At 36.4% G+C, this 22,132-nt stretch overlaps 1 protein-coding gene across 1 annotated transcript; it reads right to left on the reverse strand.

Moving 5' to 3' along the window:
* Positions 1–2,145: 2,145 nt before the first annotated feature.
* Positions 2,146–2,713, reverse strand: LOC132030167 (cysteine proteinase inhibitor 1-like). Its single transcript, XM_059419683.1, has one exon. It carries the CDS (start codon positions 2,659–2,661, stop codon positions 2,281–2,283), a length of 381 nt encoding a protein of 126 aa, XP_059275666.1. The 5' UTR covers positions 2,662–2,713; the 3' UTR covers positions 2,146–2,280.
* Between the last annotated feature and the right edge of the window lie 19,419 nt (positions 2,714–22,132).

Consider the following 22,132-nt stretch of genomic DNA (forward strand, 5'->3'; position numbering starts at 1 on the left):
GAGCAGTAGTACTAGCAGAAATGGATGGGCAAGAGTGGACTAAGCCAATCAACTCAGACGCAATCAAACGCTACTACGCGTGAAGACAAGGCTTTTCAATTGTAATAGTATCTTTTGCTTGTAATCATTATTTTTATTTGCTTGTAATCCTTTGTAATAGATAGAAAAAACCCAAACAATTGTTGTAATATGAACTACGCAATGACCTGACTTCCCCACATTGGGATACGTAGGCAGTCCATTTGGGATCCGGTCGTATTATTAGTAAAACCAAAACTCATTTACTTTATTCGAACTATGTTCGACCTGATTCCTGCTGCGACAGGATACGTAGGAGCTTTTTGAGCTTGGTCGCACCAAGAGAAAAACTTAAACAACCCCTAGGAAGCCTCAGAGATAAGACTTCAAGAGGCGTGCAAAGATCGCCCCACGCCTAACTGGGGCAAAATTTTTTTGGAAGGTATCCAAAATTCATGCCGCCAGCCCGCTACAAGAGTCAGCCGACCCAGAATCTCAAACTGGGGTAGAAAATTTGAGATCAGAATTTCACCAGATAGATTTAAACCGGGACAGAATTTTTGAGAGGGTCTCAAAATTTCCGTACAAGGAAATGAGGAAGCCTCAACCAGCAAGCAATAGAGAAAGACTGCTCCTCATTCGAAAGCACATGTCATGACAACTAATCTCTCAGCTTTTAAAACAACGCATTTATTTTTTCATAAGTAGATGACCCCGTACTAATTTTTTCATAAAATGATTTTTCTGCATACCGAAAAATAAATTCACCTTTCAAATACCGAGTCCAAGGGGGTTTTGAGTCCAAGAAAACCAAAGATACGGCAGCGCCGGCAACACGAATCAACTTTGATAGGGAACTAACCCTTTTCTAATGCAGGTTCCCAGGTTATCAGGAGGATGACCCATTTCTCTAAGCTTGTTTCATGTGCAGGTAAAATGGTTCACCAGAAGAGATTGGGGCCACTACCGAAGACCGGATTTTTGAAAATAGCAAGCCTCAAGGGCTATAAAGAATTTGAATGCCACAAGGGCAAACATCTAGCCAAAGGGCTATAAAAGATTTGAATGCCACAAAGGCAAACATCTAGCCACGAGGGCTAATGAAGGACGTAAATGCCGTAAGGGAAAATATCCAACCGAGAGGGTCATCGCAAAGCAATACAACATATTTGACCATGAGGGTCACAACCTTCATAAAGGACGAAAGAAAGACGATTTAGCTGAAGGGGCCATATCTGTCATTGCATCATATTTTCTTATTTTTCATGAGGGCCATTGCATATATTTTTATTTGCCATGAGGGCCACCGAATATTTTTCTTGTTGCCATGAGGGCCATCATATTTTCTTATTTGCCATGAGGGCCATTGCATATTTTTCTTCTTTCCATGAGGGCCATCATATTTTCTTATTTGCCATGAGAGCCATTGCATATTTTTTCTTGTTTCCATGATTAAAATCAATTCAATTATATTCGCGCACTTATTTATTTGGATTAATATATTTGGAATTTAATATAATTCAATTCTTACAACGTGCAGCCCACGCGCCGAGAAACTAATGTGAGAAATACAAATTCCTATCAAAAAAAGATTTTCTATTTCCGATTAATTTGTCTAGAGCGAACCGATCCCCACGAAATTAAAGAATTAGGCTTTTATCGAGGAAATCAGACTTTATAGGCTAATTTTCATTTGTAGTACCACTTTGAATAGTTGATATCATTTATTTAGATTTGAGTCTTTCATACATGCCTTATTGGCTGTTATTGGATATAAAAATTCCTTTAACACATTCTTATAATGTAATTTATTGATAAATTGGTATCTATCCGCTATCACATCATCAAGGAGTGCATTTAGTATATAACTTAAAATAGATATAAAGATTCCTATAGTAAATTATTATTGGTGAGAGATTGAGATGTAGTTTATTGATCAATTGATGGGCATACATCCACATACTGACATACATATATAAAATTCTAAAGGGAAAAACGCAAGAAGCCAAAAATTAAAATAAAATAAATTGCTAAACTTATCAAGTGATCACACATACAACATCTAAAAGAAGTTTATCATGCAGTGTACATGTTCATCAATTGATTAGTAGCATCATAACATACCCATACCAATTGAAAGATTCATTTCATTGATTTCATTAACTTCTATATGCTGCATTAGATTTCTTTAGAAAGTTAGATACTTCATTCAGATTTAACGTCTTTACCAACTAAATTTAAGTAAAAGTACATGATTGTTCTCTATTTACTAGGCTTACATACTACAAAGGCAGTAAGGTTTCTAAGTTTCTTCTCTGGATGTTCCCACACCTCGGCCAAGTAGTTACGTAGCGAGTCACTATCTTTGGCGGTGATGACCATTCGATAATTTATTCCGGCAACGACTTGGCTTTCTCCTTTCACTATTTTTTGAAACTCCAATTTTGTCTTCGCCTCTTTGTTGTGCTCATCCACCGCAAATTTTCCTATTTCCACCACCTCAAGATCTGTTATGTTGGTTATGGGCTTCCAACCGCCTGCAATAGCCTCTTTCCGGCCGCCTTTTGCGTCAGAGACATGGAGGAGAACGGTGGCAACCACCACTAAGAGAGACCCAAGGAGGGGATTGAATTTGATAGCCATTTTTTTTCTTTATAAGAAGAGAATGAATGGAAAATATTTGTGTTATGACCAGAGATTTCATTGGGTGGTCTTATTTATAGTGGAAAACCCACACTTGTCAAGGGACGTATTCCCAAATTTACCATCTCACCCTACTATTCCAAATTTTCAAAATCTATGAAATTTAGTTACTTCTAAATTATATATCATTAGTTCACCATAACTTCTTTATTCTTCATTTTGATTCTTGAAAATCTGCAAATGCTTGGGTAGGTCATTAATTTTACTTAGGCGTAGTATTTGTTGTTGTTATACATTTAAAAATAAATTAATTTGTTTTTGATATCAGTTAATTAGTTTCATAAATTTATTTCATTCTATTTTTCATGAAAGATCATGAAGAGGCAAAAGCATAATTTTTGTGGACTAAATAAAATTTAAAATAAGTTACTGCCTTTTTTCAATTTAAAGAAAAGGAAACTAAGTGATTTGAAGATGTATATTTTTCTTCTCTGCCGATAGAATAAAATTTAAATTCAAGTGGTTTACAGTCAATATAGGATAAGAACACATTGATTCCTGAATTATCCACTGATTTTGTTTACATATGATGAACATTTAATAATGTAATAAGTCAGTTATTACAATTTGCTAGATTTTGTATTTGATTTAACCAAACTTTGCTACATGTATGTTGTACCACATTCGTCATTATCATATACTTTTTCTCTCTTTTTTCATAATTCAAATATTCATCGAGAATTACCTAACATCTAAATATAATTTACTGTTTGCATATATTTATATACACACACATCGACTTGCTCAGAATTTTACCGAACCCAAAAAAAAAAAAAAAAAAAAAAAAAACTAGCTTCACCATTTATTAGATAAACAAAATTTTAAAATTAACTAGAAAGAAATAGATTAGTATCATTAAAATATGGGTCCAACACTGCTTGAGTGATTTTTTTTTTTTTTTTTTTTTTGGAGCGTTGCATATGCTTGCGCAGAAAATAAAACTCACTCAGAGGAGAACTCACTTGACCAATTGATCTATACTATATATCTCTATTTCGAGGGCTTCATTGGCTTTTATTTCAACTTGACTTTGTTGATCCAACATATATGCAATCCATATTATAAGAAATTACTGAAAATAAAAATAAAAAATGATATCAGGAGGAGGAAGAAGAAGAAGAAGAAGGACGAGGAGGAGGAGAAGGAGGAGAAGAAGAAGAAGAAGAGAGCATGGAGAGATAGAAACGATGATCTACCATTGGGTGCAAAACTTTTAAAAGGGTACAAAATTTAAATAATTGCTTAAAAATAAGTAGAAGAAGAAGAAGAAGAAGAAGAAGAAGAAGAGAGCATGGAGAGATAGAAACGATGATCTATCATTGGGTGCAAAACATTTTAAAAGGGGACAAAATTTAAATAATTGCTTAAAAATGAGACATACAATGAAATTTCTCCATGCGATATTTATATTAGGAAGAAGAAGAAGAAGAAGAGAGTATGGAGAGATAGAAACGATGATCTACCATTGAGTGCAAAATTTTTTAAAAGGGGACAAAATTTAAATAATTGCTTAAAAATGAGACATACAATGAAATTTCTCCATGGGATATTTATATCAGGAACAATGATCTACCATTGGGTGGAAAACCTTTTAAAAGGGGACAAAGTTTAAATAATTGCTTAAAAATGAGACATACAATGAAATTTCTCCATGTTAGTTGTCCGCTCTCAGGTTGGGCAATCAGGGTCGGAGAAGGGCAATGACTCATTACCTTTTGATATTTATTGGCCCACTATTGGCCAAACCACCTGGGCACTAGGCACAATGTGAGTTGGATCACTTAGCCAATTTTTTCAATTCTAATCGATTAGGCATATTGTGCCAAGAATTCTTGATCTCTCTCAATTCAAAAATTAAAAGTTTTAAATATCATGGACAACTACAACCCGGGGAGGATACACTTAGTCCCAAGCGATGCCACGTGACACCACCTTGCCGAACTATTTTAGTAAATATGTATATACAGATAATAAGTAAATAAAACATTGGGTAAAAACATTAAAATAACAGTGCTTGTCATTAGAATGATTTATTCATTTCTTCAGATGTAGACACAACTTACAACAAAATCCTACATGTGTACCACATATTCCCACAAAAACTCAGGGTGAGGTTGCTTTGTTTTTGTTTCATTTTTATTGGTTCTTATATTCTCCAAAACAAAGGGCTATATTTGTTTTAACTTCTTGAGTATGAATTCTTTTACCTAAATTTTAACCGTAATATTACAAGTTGAATGTTACACCCCGGAAAATTTCATGTCGTTATGTGATGGATAGACTAACGCAGGGTGAGAAGTATGCGATGTTTTTACAAGGAAGAAGTAGTACTTAATGGTTCTAATTAAGATTCCAAAGACGTTTGAGGCAAGAGGAGAAAGTTCGTTGAAGAATGTTAAGCATAAGTTGTGTTTTGAATAAGAATTTGCAAAGTACCGAGTTAATGTTGACTTAATGATGTCTTAAAGAAGAGTTATAATGCCCCTTAGATTGCTAACGAGGTGTTAGACAAGTGTCAAGAAGGTTCCATAAGGATTGGAGATCAAACGAACGATGGAAATCATTTCAGAGAAGTGGAGTTATACGACCACTTATACAGTCCGTATAAGGGTCCGTATAACAAAAATGGGGATTTCCCTAATGGTGAAATACGGTTACTTATACGGACCGTATAAGGGTCCGTATAACACCCGACGGATTGATTAATTTCCAAGTATAAATACATGTTTCCACCTCTAATTTTTCATTCTTTCAACTTCTCCATTTCTCTCTAAGTCTCTAGAACATTCCACACATTTCATTTACAAGAATTCAAGAGAAATCAAAGATCAATATCGTTAATTCAAGGGAATCAAGTGCAAGGAAGCTTTCTAGGGTTGCTAGAAGTCAAGAATCTCTTGGAAGTTGAAGCTAGGGTTTTCCCCAAGTGAAGCATTTCTGTCCAATACCTATTCCTACGCAAGCAAAGGTTAGTTTTATGATCATTCCATGCTATTAAGAATATTGAATGGTTGAAAGACTTAGATTATGGAAGAAAGTAGAATATGGAGCTCATATGTGAAGTAATGGTGTTCTTGAATAATAGTGTGACATGAACCATAATTCTTGAGACGTTATGAGTATAATCCTGTTATAAATGATATTAAGAATATTGGAGAAACATTTTATGAGGATGAATGTGGTGTTATATTATGGCTATGGTTATGAATGACTTTGAGGGGAATTTTGAGAATTGAATAATGTCGAACTTGTCAAGTTATGGATTATGATAGTATGAATGTTGCTATTGATGTTTGGGGGTTGTTATATCATGTGGAGGAAGTTGTAGAAACAAAGGAGATGCTGCCCAATTTCGTTAGCTTTAGCCTAAGCTTAAGTATGTTTCCGACTATCTAATCTTAGCACGAATTCCTTTGAATGTAGAATTACGAACTTGGAAGGAAGTGTTTAGGCGGCAAGTTAGAAAGGTGAAAAAGTTATGTAAGGCTAGTCCCTTCTTTTCTAAGGCATGATTCCTATGACATGACTTTCTTTATTTTTCATGACCTTCTTACATTCCGGAAACTATGAGTCCATGTTTATAAAGAGCTTCACATGAGATAAAAATAAGAGACATGCTACGAATATGATAATGGTGATGATGAGGCTAAGTCCAAAGATTCTAAAGCTCATGATACGATATTTCTACGAAGCTAACGATCCTTATATGATTCTTTGATGTTGCTCATTATTGTTACACTCACCTTATAATGCTAGTTCCTTCAAGGTGAGGCAGGGTGCTCATGACTATGCCATAATGGAAATCGGGGGTTCACGACCTTACGTCACCCCGTAGAGTTATAGTTGACTTTGAGTTCTTATGCATGCTTTATGATAAGACTATGATGATGAGATCACACTGTGCCTATATGGCCGAGCAGACACCGCTAAGGTGGGCGGCATATACACCATGTCTAGAGGGCATGGGCAGACACCACTAGTGGGTGGCATGAGATGTTTACCCCGGACGCGGGAGGCCTGGACGCGGGCTAATGATGATCACACCGTACCTATATGGTCGGGCAGCTTATATATGTATACTTGATATGATGTTGATTATGATGTAAGTTAGCATGCATCCTTCTGTCTTAAGTGACATTCAGTTACAGGTTGTTTCCTTACATGATGTTTCCTTATCTCTTCGATATGCTATTATTGATCATGTCTTACATACTCAGTACAATGTTCGTACTGGACGCCTTTCTTATGGACATTGCGTTCATGCCCACAGGTAGATCAGGAGGTGGCCCAGATTCCTAGGAGCTACTTAGCAGATTGTCAGGAGCACTCCACTATTCCAGAGGTGCCATTTTGATACATTATTTTGTGTACATATTTGGGCACGACGGGGTTCTGTCCCGTCCTTATGTCTAGTACTCTAGTAGAGGCTCGTAGATATGTATGTGTGGGTAGTAAGTGTCCCATGATGACCTCATCAGTGTACATTTTTGTATATCATTTTTGCAGTCGTGAGGGCATATGTATATCTACGTATTGCTTTGGAGTTTTTATGTGCTCAGGATGAGGATGATGATTAGCGTAATGAATGGTGCTCGGTAGCCAGCTCCGGGTACCCGTCATGGCCCCCTAGTCGGGTCGTGACATTGAAATGCTATATGTTTCCCATCAGACCTTCTCAATTGCCAGTTAACTAAGGGTCTGTTTGGAAAGCCACCTGGTAATTGGAATTGGTGTAATTACTACCCTAGTAATTACATAGCCTAGTAATTACACAGTATTGTAATTACAATGACCTGTTTGTTTGTCATAATGTAATTACAGTGTAATTACAAGTGTGCTGTTTGGTTGCACAAGTGTAATTACACAGTTAGTTTAATTTAAAATTAAAACTCAATTTTAATAAATTTAAAATTAATATTTAAAAAATATGTGCCTTTATAAATTATTATTAAATTAGCTATTTAATAACTCATTGTTTCTTGAAAATATGTTAACTAATAATCATATATTTGTAACTAATATTGTAAAAAATAGTTGATATATAATTTCAAATTAATAATATTTTATTTTAATTGATTAAAAAACTTAAAAGCATACTTTTTTTGTGAGAACATCATGGGATTTGATATTTGAAAAAAAAAAGAATATTTATAAATATAATGCCACAATATTATTCAAATGTTTAACAAAAATTCTATCAATTGTAAGTGAAAAATAAACAACAAGCAATGTGAAATAACAAGTCGATAATACTAAAGCAAATAAATTAAAGTCGAAAATATAACCTAAATTCAAAATTCAAAAGATTTTTTTTTTAACATAATACTCTTATGTCAAATTCCAACATTACATAAGTAAAGACTCCTATAATTCAAAAGAAAGGGAAAATATAAGTCCAGAACCACATTCACAACGAAATCCTACTCTAATAGCGTCACTCATTATATGCCAAGTTTGTTAATGACTCATTCTTTCTAATATTAAGAGATGTAGTTTCAAAAATTAGAATAATAATACGGTTATGCTAAATGAATAAAATAAAAAAATAAAAAATATGAGCAATTACATGGAACCACAAGAAATAAAGGTTGGGAATGAGAAGAAAGGAAATGAAATACAAATAATATAAAAAGAAAAATATATTTTTTTAAAATAAAAATAATTAAAAAGTAAAAATAAAAAATAAATAAATTAATAGAAATAAAAAATATTAGAAAAGCAAAGAAAAATAAATTAGAAAAGCAAAGAAATTAAAATAAAATAAAAAAGAAATTAAATAATATAAATTAAAAAAGAAAAGAAATAAAATAAAATAAACTAAAAAGTAATCCGTAATTACGAAGTCCCCACCCCACCCCACCCCCCTCCCCACCTTGAGGATTGGAGAGTGTAATTACACCTTCTCAATTACACACAATTTACACCTAACTGTATAATTACCTGGTCAAACAAACAGGCCAAACTGTATAATTACACCCAATTACATCCAATTCCAATTACCTGGGTGGCTTTCCAAACAGGCCCTAAGTGAAAATGAAAAAGCAAAAAATTAAATCAATCAACGGATTTCGATTTTTGCGTCTCTTTAAATCTCCATGAAGATTAAAAATGTTTGCAAAAATGAGGGGTTTTTTGCTATAATTATCCTTCATTTTTGGTTGTAGGCCTAACGTTATCCTTTATATATCATCTTGAGCACTAATTATCCCTTAACTTTGTTAAAGTCGAGCACTCTAATTGGTCTATTTAATAGAAGACCAAAACAAAAACCTAAAAACGAACGTAGTTTCACCAATCACGTTGATAAAGTGAACCTCCAGTGATTATATTCGGTAGAACCTGATCCAGTAAATCGTGTTCTACAGAAAGAAGGAATTCTTTTTGTGTCACTGTATTTTACTATTTCTAAACGCGATGTTAGATGGCTTTTCTAAATTGGATTGGGTTAATTGGTGTCTGTTGCAGGCACGAACAATTCCAAATTTAAGTATATAAACAACATATTTTTGTTGCTTGATATGAGAAAATTCAATGAATAACAATGCTCATTCACCATTCTTCGTTGGGAAATACAAAAAATATTTTTTTTTTTCGTTTTCTTCCTCCTCCCTTTACTACTCTCTTTTAATAAACATTAATTAGAAGAATAAAAGCCCAGAAGGCAAAGTTAGAGTATTTTTGTTGAAGATAAAGTGAGAGTTCATCCGTATACTATTTATTTCAAATTTAATGGTAAAAAACATACCAAAACTATCACTTTTCCCTAGTTTCAGACTGTTAGACATTTGTAACAAGAACAAGAATCGTGTACATGTTAACAGTAGTGGAAAATGCACAGAACCTTTGTTGAAGAATTGCTCCAAGCCAATTCTACTTCACTAGGAAATAGAACACAAATATCCACAAACTAAATGCCCCTTTTGTTGTGTGTGTTTTTGTGTGGAGAATGAGATAAAAATTATCTCTGTAGAGAAGGAGGAACTATATTGCAGAGAAGTTACGTGAAGAGAAGTTACATGAAAGTGGAAAACATATTCCCTTTATTTAAGTCAACCACAACTAGGTGGTAGTTTTTAGGGTTGTAACTTCTGTGTAACTTCCCTATAACTTATCCTCTCTAACTAGGTCGGGTCAGTTCATATGGGCAACCTATGACCCAATAACTAACATCTCCCACTTCGCACATGATGGACTGGACCCAGACCAATATCATATCAATAACACACTTCATTCATACTGACAAATAGTTCATGCGACCTAGGAGCATCGAGAGCTATACAAGAGCTCTTTGTAGGAATCCAATCACACGCGGAAAGAATTCACTGCTAACATGAGAATCTTATTACTCGCAATACCCCAGACATCATCCGCTACACTAGTAGCTAGTTATCTGATCCCTTGTCCTCTAAAGAGGTGAACTCGAGTTCATGTTTAACTTTATATCCACAATTACACTTGACACTCTTATGGTAAGTGCAATGGCCGGCCTATGAATACAAGTTAAATTAATAATATTAATTGTCTTCCCTTTCTACTCGAATCTATCTGTTTCAGATCAACTGCTTTCCTAGACATGCAAAGCATTGCCGAATCACTCATGGCTATTAGTGACATGCTAAAGTAGCAACACTGATTGAAACTTCAAGAAACAGTCAAAGGTCAAAGGGGATTCCATTGAAAAGTTAATACAACTTTTCGGGGTCTCACACAAAGAAGAAGCAGGGATCCATTCTTCAATTAACCTATTGGTCGCTTAGCACACGTGGTATGAAACACGTGCTACGGTGTTCTCACCTTCTACTGGCTCGTGTGTCTCATTCATTTACTTATTCAACACTGTACAGATCTTGATCTAGACATCTCCAAAATGTCTAACCCGAGCTTCTCTCTTCAATGATCCTCAAATCCATCTTCTTAGAGAAACTCATATCTGGCTTACAAAACAAGTCATAACATGGTGGTGGAACTCATCTCTTCACGTTACTCAACGTAAGAGGCGATTGCTCGTGTGAGAGAGCCAATCTCGCGACTTGTTCGACACACTTTATCAATAAAATTACATCATCACATGCATTTAAGATATGAACACAAATTCAAGAGTAGAATATTGATGAAAATATTATAGCAACCAAGTCATATTACAATACAGAAATATAATCATATCCTACGCAAACCTAGAGCCATAACATGTTTCTCAAACAGGTCTTTAGATATCGCCTTTGTAAAAGGATCAGCTATCATTTCTCGCGTAGGTATGTATTGTAAAGTTACTTCTCCACTTGCTACTGTGTCTCTTACAAAGTTATACTTGATGTCAATATGTTTGGTTTTGCTGTGATACTTAGGATCCTTTGTGTATGCAATAGCCGCTTGACTATCACAATGTAAAATCATTGATCCTTGAGAATTCTTTGCTACGCCCAAATGCTCAAAGAATCTTTTTAACCAAACAGCTTCTGGTACTGCAGATGCACAAGCCACAAACTCTGCTTCCATAGTTGAAAGCGCCGTCCAAGTTTGTTTCTTACTTTTCCATGAAATAGCACCACCATTAAGTAAGAAAGCATAACCGGATGTCGATTTTCTATAGTTCCGGTCACCACCCCAATTAGCCTCTATGTATCCTCTCAAGTGTAAATCATTTCCACTATAACATAGTGAATAATCAATAGTTCCTTCCAGGTACCGGGAGATCCTCTTCACAGCTTTCCAATGATCTCTTCCAAGATTGGACTGATACCTGCTAACCAGACCTACGGCATAACAAATGTCCGGACGAGTACACATCATAGCGTACATCAAGCTCCCGACAAAGACTAGAATATGGAACTCGAGACATGTCTTCTTTTTCTTTTTTCAGTCTCTGGATGCATTTCAGGGCTTAAAGTTTCACCTTTTGCTATAGGAGTGTCCATGGGTTTGCAACTATTCATTCGGAAGCGTTCCAAAATTTTCCTTATATAAGTTTCTTGAGATAGACTCAAAACCTTCTTGGAACGATCTCTTTGGATCTTAACACCCAATATATAGTCTTCTTCACCCATGTCTTTCATGTCGAATGACTTTGAAAGCCATGACTTAATAGTTTTCACATACTCCAAAGTATTTCCGGCTAATAAAATATCATCCACGTAAAGAGAAAGAATTACAAACATTCCATTGGACTTCTTCACATAAATGCAATGGTCTTCATCGATCATGGTGAAATCATATGACATCACCTCTTTGTGAAATCTCAAATACCTGTTATACCCCGTAGTTTCGGTACGTTAAAATTTGTTAGGCATTGGCTATTCAAGTGCGGACATCAGAGTTATTGTCAAGGAAATGCAAGATCATAGGTGCTCGTGCTACGATTACAAGAGTCCGAGTTTGCGTAACAAGCTATACAAGAATTGGGAGATCAGTGAACTAAGGGAATTAAGCTTCTGAGGCTTTGAAGGAAAGTTGGGCAAGGTTTGGTATGAAAATTTTGGTCTAACTGGAAGGAATAGTATGTTTTAGCATATTAAGAGTTTTGAAGTGAAGTTCGGGAAGTCTATTTCCCAACGCAACAAACCGCTCCTCAATCGGACATCGAGGTAAGGAGATATGGACGTTACAAGTCGGCCAGCGGTGCCGAGAAAATGGTTCGCGCGAACGCGCCTGGGAGTGGCGCGAACCCGCAGAAAGCCAAGGGACAATACAGCGCCAACGCACCACCACGGGGCGCGAACGCGCTGAACGAAATTAGAGGGCTCGGGTTCAGGATGACGGTTATATCATAAGAATGCCATAATAACCTATATATGACATTTGGAGACCACATGGCACTTAATGAGAAACCCTCGTTGCTGCACGCTAAGTGGGGTCCACACGCTGGAGTTTTATAAAGGACATATGAAGAGACATATGAGTAGTACATGAAAGGTTGAGCAAGTCCTAAGAAGGACCCATAAGCCAAATATGGGCATAAGCCTTCCAAAAGGGCGATTTAAGAAAACATTTTCGGATGATCTAACTTGGAGGGGCAAAAACGGTATTATAAGTTTGGAATTTGGAAATATACAAAGAATAAAAGTTATATATAATTGAAATAGCTTTCCAACCATAGGTTGTGGGCCCCTACACGATATCGGGATCAAAAGTTATGACCTTTTTACTGAACAAAGGTACGAGCGGTCGGAAAAGCTGTTGGCCGCGAACGCGCCGAAGGAAATATAGGTCGGTCAGGCGTAACTCCGGACCGTTCTATAAAAGGGAGAAGCCCCTATTTTTCGTCCCAAACCACCCCAAATACTCCCAAAAACTCCAGAAAATTTCCCTAACCTTCCACCACCAAATTTTAACCCAAAACCGGTATAATTCCCAAATTTCGGTCCGGACGATAGTATAGTTGCAACTACAAAATTGTGTATTAATGTGTTGTGGCTTAAGTTTAAGGTGAAGGGGTGAAGATATAGCATTATTATCGCGGGAAAGATATGAATCTCTTTCTATTTGTGTTAATATTGATTTATTTACGAAGAAGGAGCTGTAAAAATTGTTATAAAATGGTTAAAGTGATGGAATTATGGGACAAACACCATATGGGGTGTTTATGAAGTATTTTGAAGTTGGGAATATTATGTTTAATGTTGGTATTGTTGTTGATGTTGTTGGTTACTGAATTGAGAATTCGGGCTAGGCATATAAACATGGGAGGTGCTGCCCAAATTTCTGTAAATAAAGTGCGAGCTTAGAATTGGGTTCTGAGGTGCCTATGGCTAATGTTTGGTGTCTAATGGTGTTATTGTAGATTTTGAGCTGCCGAGACTTGAGTTTGGATTAGCCTAGGAAGCAACCAAGGTATGTGAAGCTTACCCTTCTTTTCTTTTGGCATGTCTTAGACGGGATTAAGGTATGACACAATTTGTGCCTCGGGGTAATTCCATTCTTAAGTTTCGAGTATGTTTGTGATTCGTATTTGCTTTTGATGTTGGTATCCTTAGCATGGTCAGGCCACGGTTCGTATGTTTTTGATATGATTGAGTTTGAAATGTTGTGTAAATGATTCTTATTTGTTTCTTGATATCCGTATCCTTAATGCGGTCGAGTTATGATCCTTATGACTTTTGTATGATTAAATTTTCAAGGTTGCAAAAGAGTTTTGTTTTCAAAAGAGATTTGTTCTTAAACGATTTCGAAACTACGAACACCCGTAACTTTCAAGGAAGGGCTCGGATCGCTTTGATACTTTCGCAAATGACTTTATGACGAGTAATGACTCAAAATTTTCATAGGCGGGCCCGGATTGGGTTGACGCTCGTCCGTGGGTCCCGCGACCTTCTATGTTGGTTCTAATGACCTATTTTCGAAAGAATCCAATTTGACTATCTTCCGACCCCCGAGTATGATTACTTATTTATCTGTTGAGTTTGAAATAAGGATTTTTATGCTTATGACTTTGATACGTGAATATGGTTTCGGAAGTTCGGTTTGATATATTCCCGAGTGATATTCGGGAGGAAATCTTATTTGACTACTGTTTTGACTTACAAATGATGGTTCGTTTGATTAACCTATTAAGTCTTTGAAAATGTTTTAAACTGTATTTGATTACTTGTGATTCTGCTCGTGCATTTTGTTGTTAAATTTTTCGCCGAGTCCCGCCCAGATGTGTGATATTGTCCGCCGGATACTTGACCGCGGGCCGTGACATGACCGCCGGATTCTTGGCCGCGGCATGTGTATGTGTGATATTGTCCGTGGATACTTGACCGCGGGTCATGACATGACCGCCGGATACTTGACCGCGGGTCGTGTGACATGACCGCTAGATTCTTGCCGCGTACGTGTATGTGTGATATGTCCGATACTTGACCGCTGGTCCATGACCGGATTCTTGGCAGCGCGTATGTGTATATGATATTACCGCCGGGTGTGATATGTGTACGTGTGATATTGACCGCCGGATATTTGACCGCGGTATATGTGTATATGTGGTATGTGATATGTGATGATTTGATAATAGGATATGTGATAATACGATGATACAATATGACATGTGATATGATGGGTGATAATATGACGGTACGTTTATGATTATTATGTTATATAGGGATTGGGCCGTACGTTCCTCGGCAATTGGTTAATGTCAGCTCATGTGGTATGTTTGAGTTTCCGCATATACGAAGCAGAAATGTTTTTTCAAAATAAAAGCAAAGCATTTTGACATTCTGATTTTTTTCTATTTGTCTTTTGTACCGCTTATGTATGATTTGGAGGGCAGATGTAAGTACCTTGGTATTCGGCTTATTATGCTCGCGTTCGGTGCACTTTACTTTGATTATGACTCCGTTTTCTGTCCTTGTTGCTTTGCATACTCAGTACATATTCCGTACTGACCCCCTTTCTTCGGGGGCTGCGTTTCGTGCCGCGCAGGTACCCACAGATGAGTAGATGATGTTAGCAGGAGGTGTTCTAGCGGGATTGGCGAGCTCCATTTCCTCCGGAGTGCTGCCGAGTCTGAGTGCGTTTGTGTGGTATCTGAGATATTGGTAGAGACTTTGCAGACAGTGTCGTGTGCGTGATATGTCAGTTTTGTAATCGGCTATGTAGGCCGATATATTATTATGCATTATGTTACAAGATTTGTTGTGACTACGGATTTTGTTTGATTTGAAAAGATGAAAGGCATGTATGTTTTCCGAAAAATTTTCACCCTGTGCTTATGTTATGTTTTGTGGGCCCAAAGATGGCTATGAGTATTATGAGAGTCTGCGGGTTCGCTCGGCCCTAGGTAAGGCTCGGGTGCCCATCACGCCCTACCGGATTAAGGGTGTGACAATACCATTGCCTTGAAGACTGCTTCAGGCCATAAATAGATCTTTTTAATTTGCAGACTTTTTTTTCTTGGCCTTTAACGATGAAACCTACAGGTTGTTCCATATAGATTTCCTCATTTAGTTCTCCATTGAGAAAAGCTGTCTTCACGTCCATTTGGTGTAACTCTAGATCCAAACGTGCGACAATAGCCAAAAGTAACCGAATTGAGGTAAACTTCACAACTGGTGAAAAAGTGTCCTCATAATCTATTCCAGCTTGCTGGGTAAAAACTTTTGTGACCAATCGTGCCTTATATCTTTCTATTGACCCGTCCGCTTTACGTTTAACCTTGAGAACCCATTTGTTCCCAATAGCTCTACGCCAGAAGGAAAGTCAACCAGATTCCAGACTTTGTTGGTTCTCATGGACTCCAATTCTTCTTTCATTGCTTTCATCCATTCATCTTTTCCAGGACTTGCCAAAGCATCAGTCATAGAATTAGGCTCATCCAATTCTGTGGGAGACACTAGGAAAACGTAATCTTCAATCTCATAAGATCGTTTAGGTACACTTTTTCTGGTACTCTTACGTTGTTGAAATTCAGATTCCTCTAAAGGATTTTGGGATTCAAAACTCCCATTTGGACCAGGAACCGATCCTTGATCTATTTGACTATCAAACATGTCCGAAGACATTGTCTGATCATCTGAATTTAACATTTCGTAAAGAGGCTCTCCTTTTTTTATTTCGCCCTTTTTAGGAAAATCATTTTCTACAAATGTGACATCTCGTGATTCAATTTTAGTTATACTTCCATCTTCTAATTCACCAATGAACACATATCCTTTGGAGTGTTCTGAGTATCTTATAAAGATACATTTCTTCCCTTTTGGACTCAGTTTTCCAAACTTACCAAAACGATCTTTCACATATGCAACACAACCCCAAGGTTGTAGATCATTCAGGTTCGGTTTATGACCAGTCCATAGCTCATAGGGAGTGGAAGTAACTGATTTAGAAGGCATTTTATTTAGTATGTAGGCCGCAGTCAATAACGCATCTCCCCAGAAAGAGATAGGTAAATTTGCTTGCGCTATTGACCTTGTCATGGCCAACATTGTTCTATTCCTCCTTTCTGCTACACCATACTGTTGAGGTGTGTAAGGAGTACTTAACTGTCTCGTAATGCCTTTTTCATACATAATTCTTCAAACTGTTTTGATAAATATTCACGGCCTCTATCGGTTCTTAAAGTCTTTATACTTTTATCTAATTGATTCTCAACTTCATTAATATATTTTCTAAAGCATTCAAGTGCTTCAGATTTATGAGAAATCAAATAGACATAACTAAAGCGCGTGAAATCATCAATAAATGTAATGAAATACAAAGCACCAGACCTTGCCCTCACATTCATTGGACCACAGATATCATAATGGATTAATTGCAACGGGGAATCTGCTCTCTTAGCCTTCTCAAATGGTTTACACGTAATCTTTCCGGCAAGACAATTTTCGCAAGTTGGCATTTCAATTTTGGAGAAAGAACCTAAATGCCCTTCCTTTGCCAATCTATTCATCCGGTCTTGCCCTATGTGACCTAATCTTGCATGCCATGTAATAACATCAACTTCACTGTTACTAGAATAACATGTCATTACACAACGGTCAACATAATAGTCATAAGTTGAAGGATTACAATCTAAAACGATAAAACATCATAACGAAGTCCAAAACCATAAAAAACATTGTCTTGAGTAATTCTAACACCATTGCGACTAAACTTTAAATCGAAACCTAGATCTAGAAGAACAAACACAGATACTAAGTTACGTTGGATCTCTGGAGCATATAGGACGTCATGCAACATCAAAGTTCGGCCACCACACAAGTCCATTTTGCAAGTGCCTACTCCTTTGACTTCAAGCTTTGCATTATTTCCTATATATATCCACCTTGATCCGGGTGAGACTCGACGAAACTCCACAAACGCTTCTCGATCACGACTCACATGGTCGGTGGCCCCTGAGTCTACAATCCACACAAGATAAGATTCAGTTAGTAAAACTGTGCTAGAAACATATGTAGCACTTAGAGATGCATTTTGAAACTACCTTTTTCGGCTCGGGACACTCATGAGCAAAATGCCCTGGAACATGGCAGTTGTAGCATTTCATCTTACTCTTGTCTTTCTTCTTGAAAAACCGTTTTCCCTTCTTGGATTTGGCTTGTTCCTTTTCTTGAGGGTCCTTCTCCGGTCCCACGACCCTTTCCGTCATTTTTCCAATTCTTCTTGCGTTTGAATCACAAGACTTTGTGCCACTGGATTTTGCCACATAGGCATTAGATAGAGTTTTAGCAGCACCAAGTCGCTCGTCTTCAAGCGCGACATGACGGGCAACATCAGAAAAAGTTTTGATGCTATCATTATAGGTTAAGTTAACCTTCAAATGTTCCCAACTATTGGGAAGAGACCGGATCACTGCCTGAACCTGCTGCTCATCAAAGAGAACATGACCAGCACTTTTGAGTTGAGCAATCATGTTAGACATCACCCTAAGGTGTTGCTTGACATTGTGATCATGACGCTTCTTGTAAGTGTCAAATTTGATAGTCAGCTATCTAAGGTGGGTCACAGTGGTACCCCCATAAGTCTCTCGTAAGCGTGCCCACATAGCATGAGCAGTAGGATATTCTTCACATTCGTGAATGAGATCATCAACAACAGAACTCACAATAATTCCACGTGCAGTAGAATCTTCTCACAATAATTCCACGTGCAGTGAAATCTTTCTTTTTCCACGCATTGTAAGTTTCCAGATCTCTTCTGTGTTGAGCAGTGTTACTCTCTTCTGGGTGAACCAAAACATGGTTAATACCTTCCATAGCATCTTGCTCTTCCAGTACATACCACATTTTACGACTCCAGATGTCGTAATTCTCACCGTTTAGTTTCTCACCCTTGTTTAAATCAGCAATGATGCTCTTAGATGCCATATCTGTTGATTGAGACAATTAAGCAAGTTTTTACTCATCAATATTTACTTTAACAAATTTATGCATGTGATATTCACACTCAAGCAAATTAATTCCCATAAATGACTTCACAATTAGTGTAAAATCGAAAGGTCACAAAGTTTCCGATCATCATCTACAGTTTATACGTTTAATCAAAAATGGAAAAAATAAATCTTAGCGTGAATTTTATTTAATAACTTTCCATTAAGTCTCAACCCATTTAAAATAAATAAATAAACGGGATATAAAAGAAAGTTAAACAACATAATTCCATATATTGAAAAGCAATTCACAATGCAAATTACAAGTTCATAAGCTCCCACTCGACCTCAAGTTCTCGAACATACACCTCAAAAGGTTGACTTGGAAAGAAATCGTGAACAATTTTAACTAAAGTACCACTCCAAGGCTCTCGGATGGAATCTACTAAAATTGCTAAAGCTTCCCAATCGGAGATTTCAATAAAATTAGCCAGCTCTTATCGTTTCAACCGAATAAGTTCAAGATGTTCAGGCACTGAAGTATTAGAAGACATCTTAATAGCTTTAAACTCTTTGAATTTCTTATCTCCTTCCCTTCGTATAGCCCTTTGATCCCTTAGTAGATTTTGCGTCGCCCTCAGGAACATTATTCCTTATGACTTCACGTCCACGGAAATGTGTCCTACGACGACGTATTCTTCTACATTGTCTCCTTGCTCGATTTCAGGAACTCCCACTTGGAGTACTTCGAGCTTGTCCCTGTCCAACCATATCTGAAATGCGAACAATGAAACAATAAGAATGGACATACCATTCAATATGACAACACATGCCACATTACTCGTAGAAGACAGAAATACGTTTAAGGATTATATACCAATATAATGGCATGGCTATTAGGAGGTTATAAAAAAAATTACTTTTTATTTTATTTTACTCAACACAACTTCAACACTTGATAACTTACTCGTTTTAAATTCGTTTTTAATAGGTAATATATCAACGGAAAGCTTGTAACGAGTAGATTCTGAAAATATATATCACACATTGTAATTCTTAACAAGCAATTTCCAGAAGTTAAATTACAGAATGTAGTTTTTCAAAAAAACTGTCACAATTTTCGACTTATCTTCATAAAATCATAACTCACATGTTTTAAATCCGTTTTTTAATGAGTAATATATCAACTCGAAAGCTCGTAACGAGTAGATTCTGAAAATATATACCACAAATTGTAATTCATAACAAGCAATTTCCAGAAATTAAATTTCAGAAGCATTTTTTCCATAAAACTGTCACAATTTTCAGGTTCTAAAGTTACGTGAACCAAAAAAAAAAAACTTTATCCTTTTGAATTGTCCATTGTCCATGGAAAAGAAAATTTTGATCTCTCTTGGAATATGGATCGAAACTATAATACATGCGGCCAAAGATTACTATGGCAAAATACTTCCAACTGGACAATATCAATATATAATTCGACTCTATATCCATGTTCCAACTTCATCAAAAATAAAAATTGTCCATAGGACCAAGATATGATTGTGATTAGCCAATGAAACAAAAACAATCATAGACCGTATTTTTTTATTAAACGAAAAGGAACACAAATATCAAATTTGCTTTCACTGGTTCCATCGGTTAGAGTCGCATATAACCCAAATTCGACGCCAACTTAAATTTGATTTCGTGGTTACTAACCAGGGAATTAATTAAAACCCTATGCTCTGATGCCATTGTTAGAAATTTGTAACAGGAACAAGAATCGTGTACCTGTTAACAGCAGCGAAAAATTCACAGAACCTTTATTGAAGAATTGCTCCAAGCCAATTTTTCTTCACTAGGAAATAGAACACAAATATCCACAAACTAAATGCCCCTTTTGTTGTGTGTGTTCTTGTGTGGAGAATGAGATAAAAATTATCTCTGTGAGAAGGAAGACCTATATTACGAGAAATTACGTGACAAAGGGAAAACATATTCCCTTTATTTAAGCCAACCACAACTAGGTGGTAGTTTTTAGGGTTGTAACTTTTGTGTAACTTCCCTATAACTTATCCTCTCTAGCTGGGTCGGGTCAGTTCATATGGGCGACCCATGACCCAATAACTAACACAGACTCTAATTATCAGCTGTTTCTTTTTGCTACCTGAACTATCAGTTGTTTCTTTTTGCTACCTGAACTATCACCATCTGTGTATTAAAATACACCTCGATTTTAGCTTTGTATTAAAACACATCTCGATATTTTGCACCTAAACTATCACCATCTACTCAACTATGTGTATTGTAATACAGAAATGGTGACAGTTCAAGTCGGAAAATGGAGCTGATAATTAAAATGTGAAACTCGCAAAAAAAGTGATACTTCAGCTGTGTTTTTTTACCATTATCTCATTATTTAAAGAGTAAATCCCACTTTACTCTCTTAACCTTAAGGGTTGGGAAAGTGGGGTTCTTCATTTTACGGATTCAAGGGGCAATTTGGGGGGGAAATTTAGGATTTCGAAGATGAACGCTCCACTTTTTTGACCGAAGAAGAACACCCTGTTCAGTCTCTTCGTGAAAAAACCTCAGCTTCTGTTAATTTAGAGCTTTATATTTGGTATTTCTGTTAGATGGACTAAAGCATCTCAAACTTAACAAAGTTAAAGGAGAATAAGTGCTTAACCTGCTATATATGGGACAGAGTTAGATCTATATCCAAAGACAAGGGAAAAGTTTGACTTAAAACTTCGAAAACAAGCATCAACATTCAGCTAATGATAATCAAATGCTGAATCATAATCTAAGCTATGCTCATTAATGACTAATAACACACAAATTTCAAATAAATTAATGAAATATTAAACAATGTCATTTCAATCTTTACGCATCACTTGACTATAATTTCAACTAGTATACTGTAAGCCTATTAATCGGTCTGGTTGGACCGGTTCAAACCGGTAACCGGACCGGTGGACCGGTTTACCGGTCCGGTTTTCAATTTTTGGGACCGGTTAACCGATCAAAATTTTTTTTTTTTTTTTTATATATAGCCGTTGGCTGACTGGGCTGAATCGTTGGGCAACGGTCCATTTTGCAAAAATGGCCGTTGCCAACGGCTCCAAACGCCCCTTTTGGCCCCCCAACCCCCCCAAACTTTTTTTTTTTTTTTTTTTTACACTTTAACCCATCTCCCACCCCTATATAAACCCCTCTCCATTTTCAGTTTTAATCCACACCAATTCACTCTTCTTTTTCTCTCAATTTCTCTCAATTATAGATACTTTGCAATAATTAGCCACTTTAAATTTCTCTCAATTAAATATTATAAAGTTTTATTTTAGTTTCAATTATTAATTTTGCAATTATAAAAAAAATTGTTGGTAGAGTTGGTGATTTTGCAACAATCCGAAGTAACTCCAAAGCTTTGGTGGATTTGCAATTCTAGCCATGCTTTGGTGGATTTGCAATTCTAGCCGCCTTCACTTTGGTGGAAATTAGTCCGAAAATTTGGTACCTTCATTCCAACTCTATCTTTATTTTCCGCTATTTAATTTACGCAATTTAATTTGTTGCAATTTATTTTCTTGTGATTTATTTGAGTGTGACTTAAATTAATTCTATTTAATAATGTCGAAGAGA

Source organism: Lycium ferocissimum, chromosome 1 (assembly GCF_029784015.1).
Source record: "Lycium ferocissimum isolate CSIRO_LF1 chromosome 1, AGI_CSIRO_Lferr_CH_V1, whole genome shotgun sequence".
NCBI classification, from domain to species: domain Eukaryota; kingdom Viridiplantae; phylum Streptophyta; class Magnoliopsida; order Solanales; family Solanaceae; genus Lycium; species Lycium ferocissimum.

What these genes read in the sequence shown, in the direction of transcription:
- LOC132030167 (XM_059419683.1), bottom strand. Translation starts at nt 2,661, where the DNA reads ATGGCTATCAAATTCAATCCCCTCCTTGGGTCTCTCTTAGTGGTGGTT.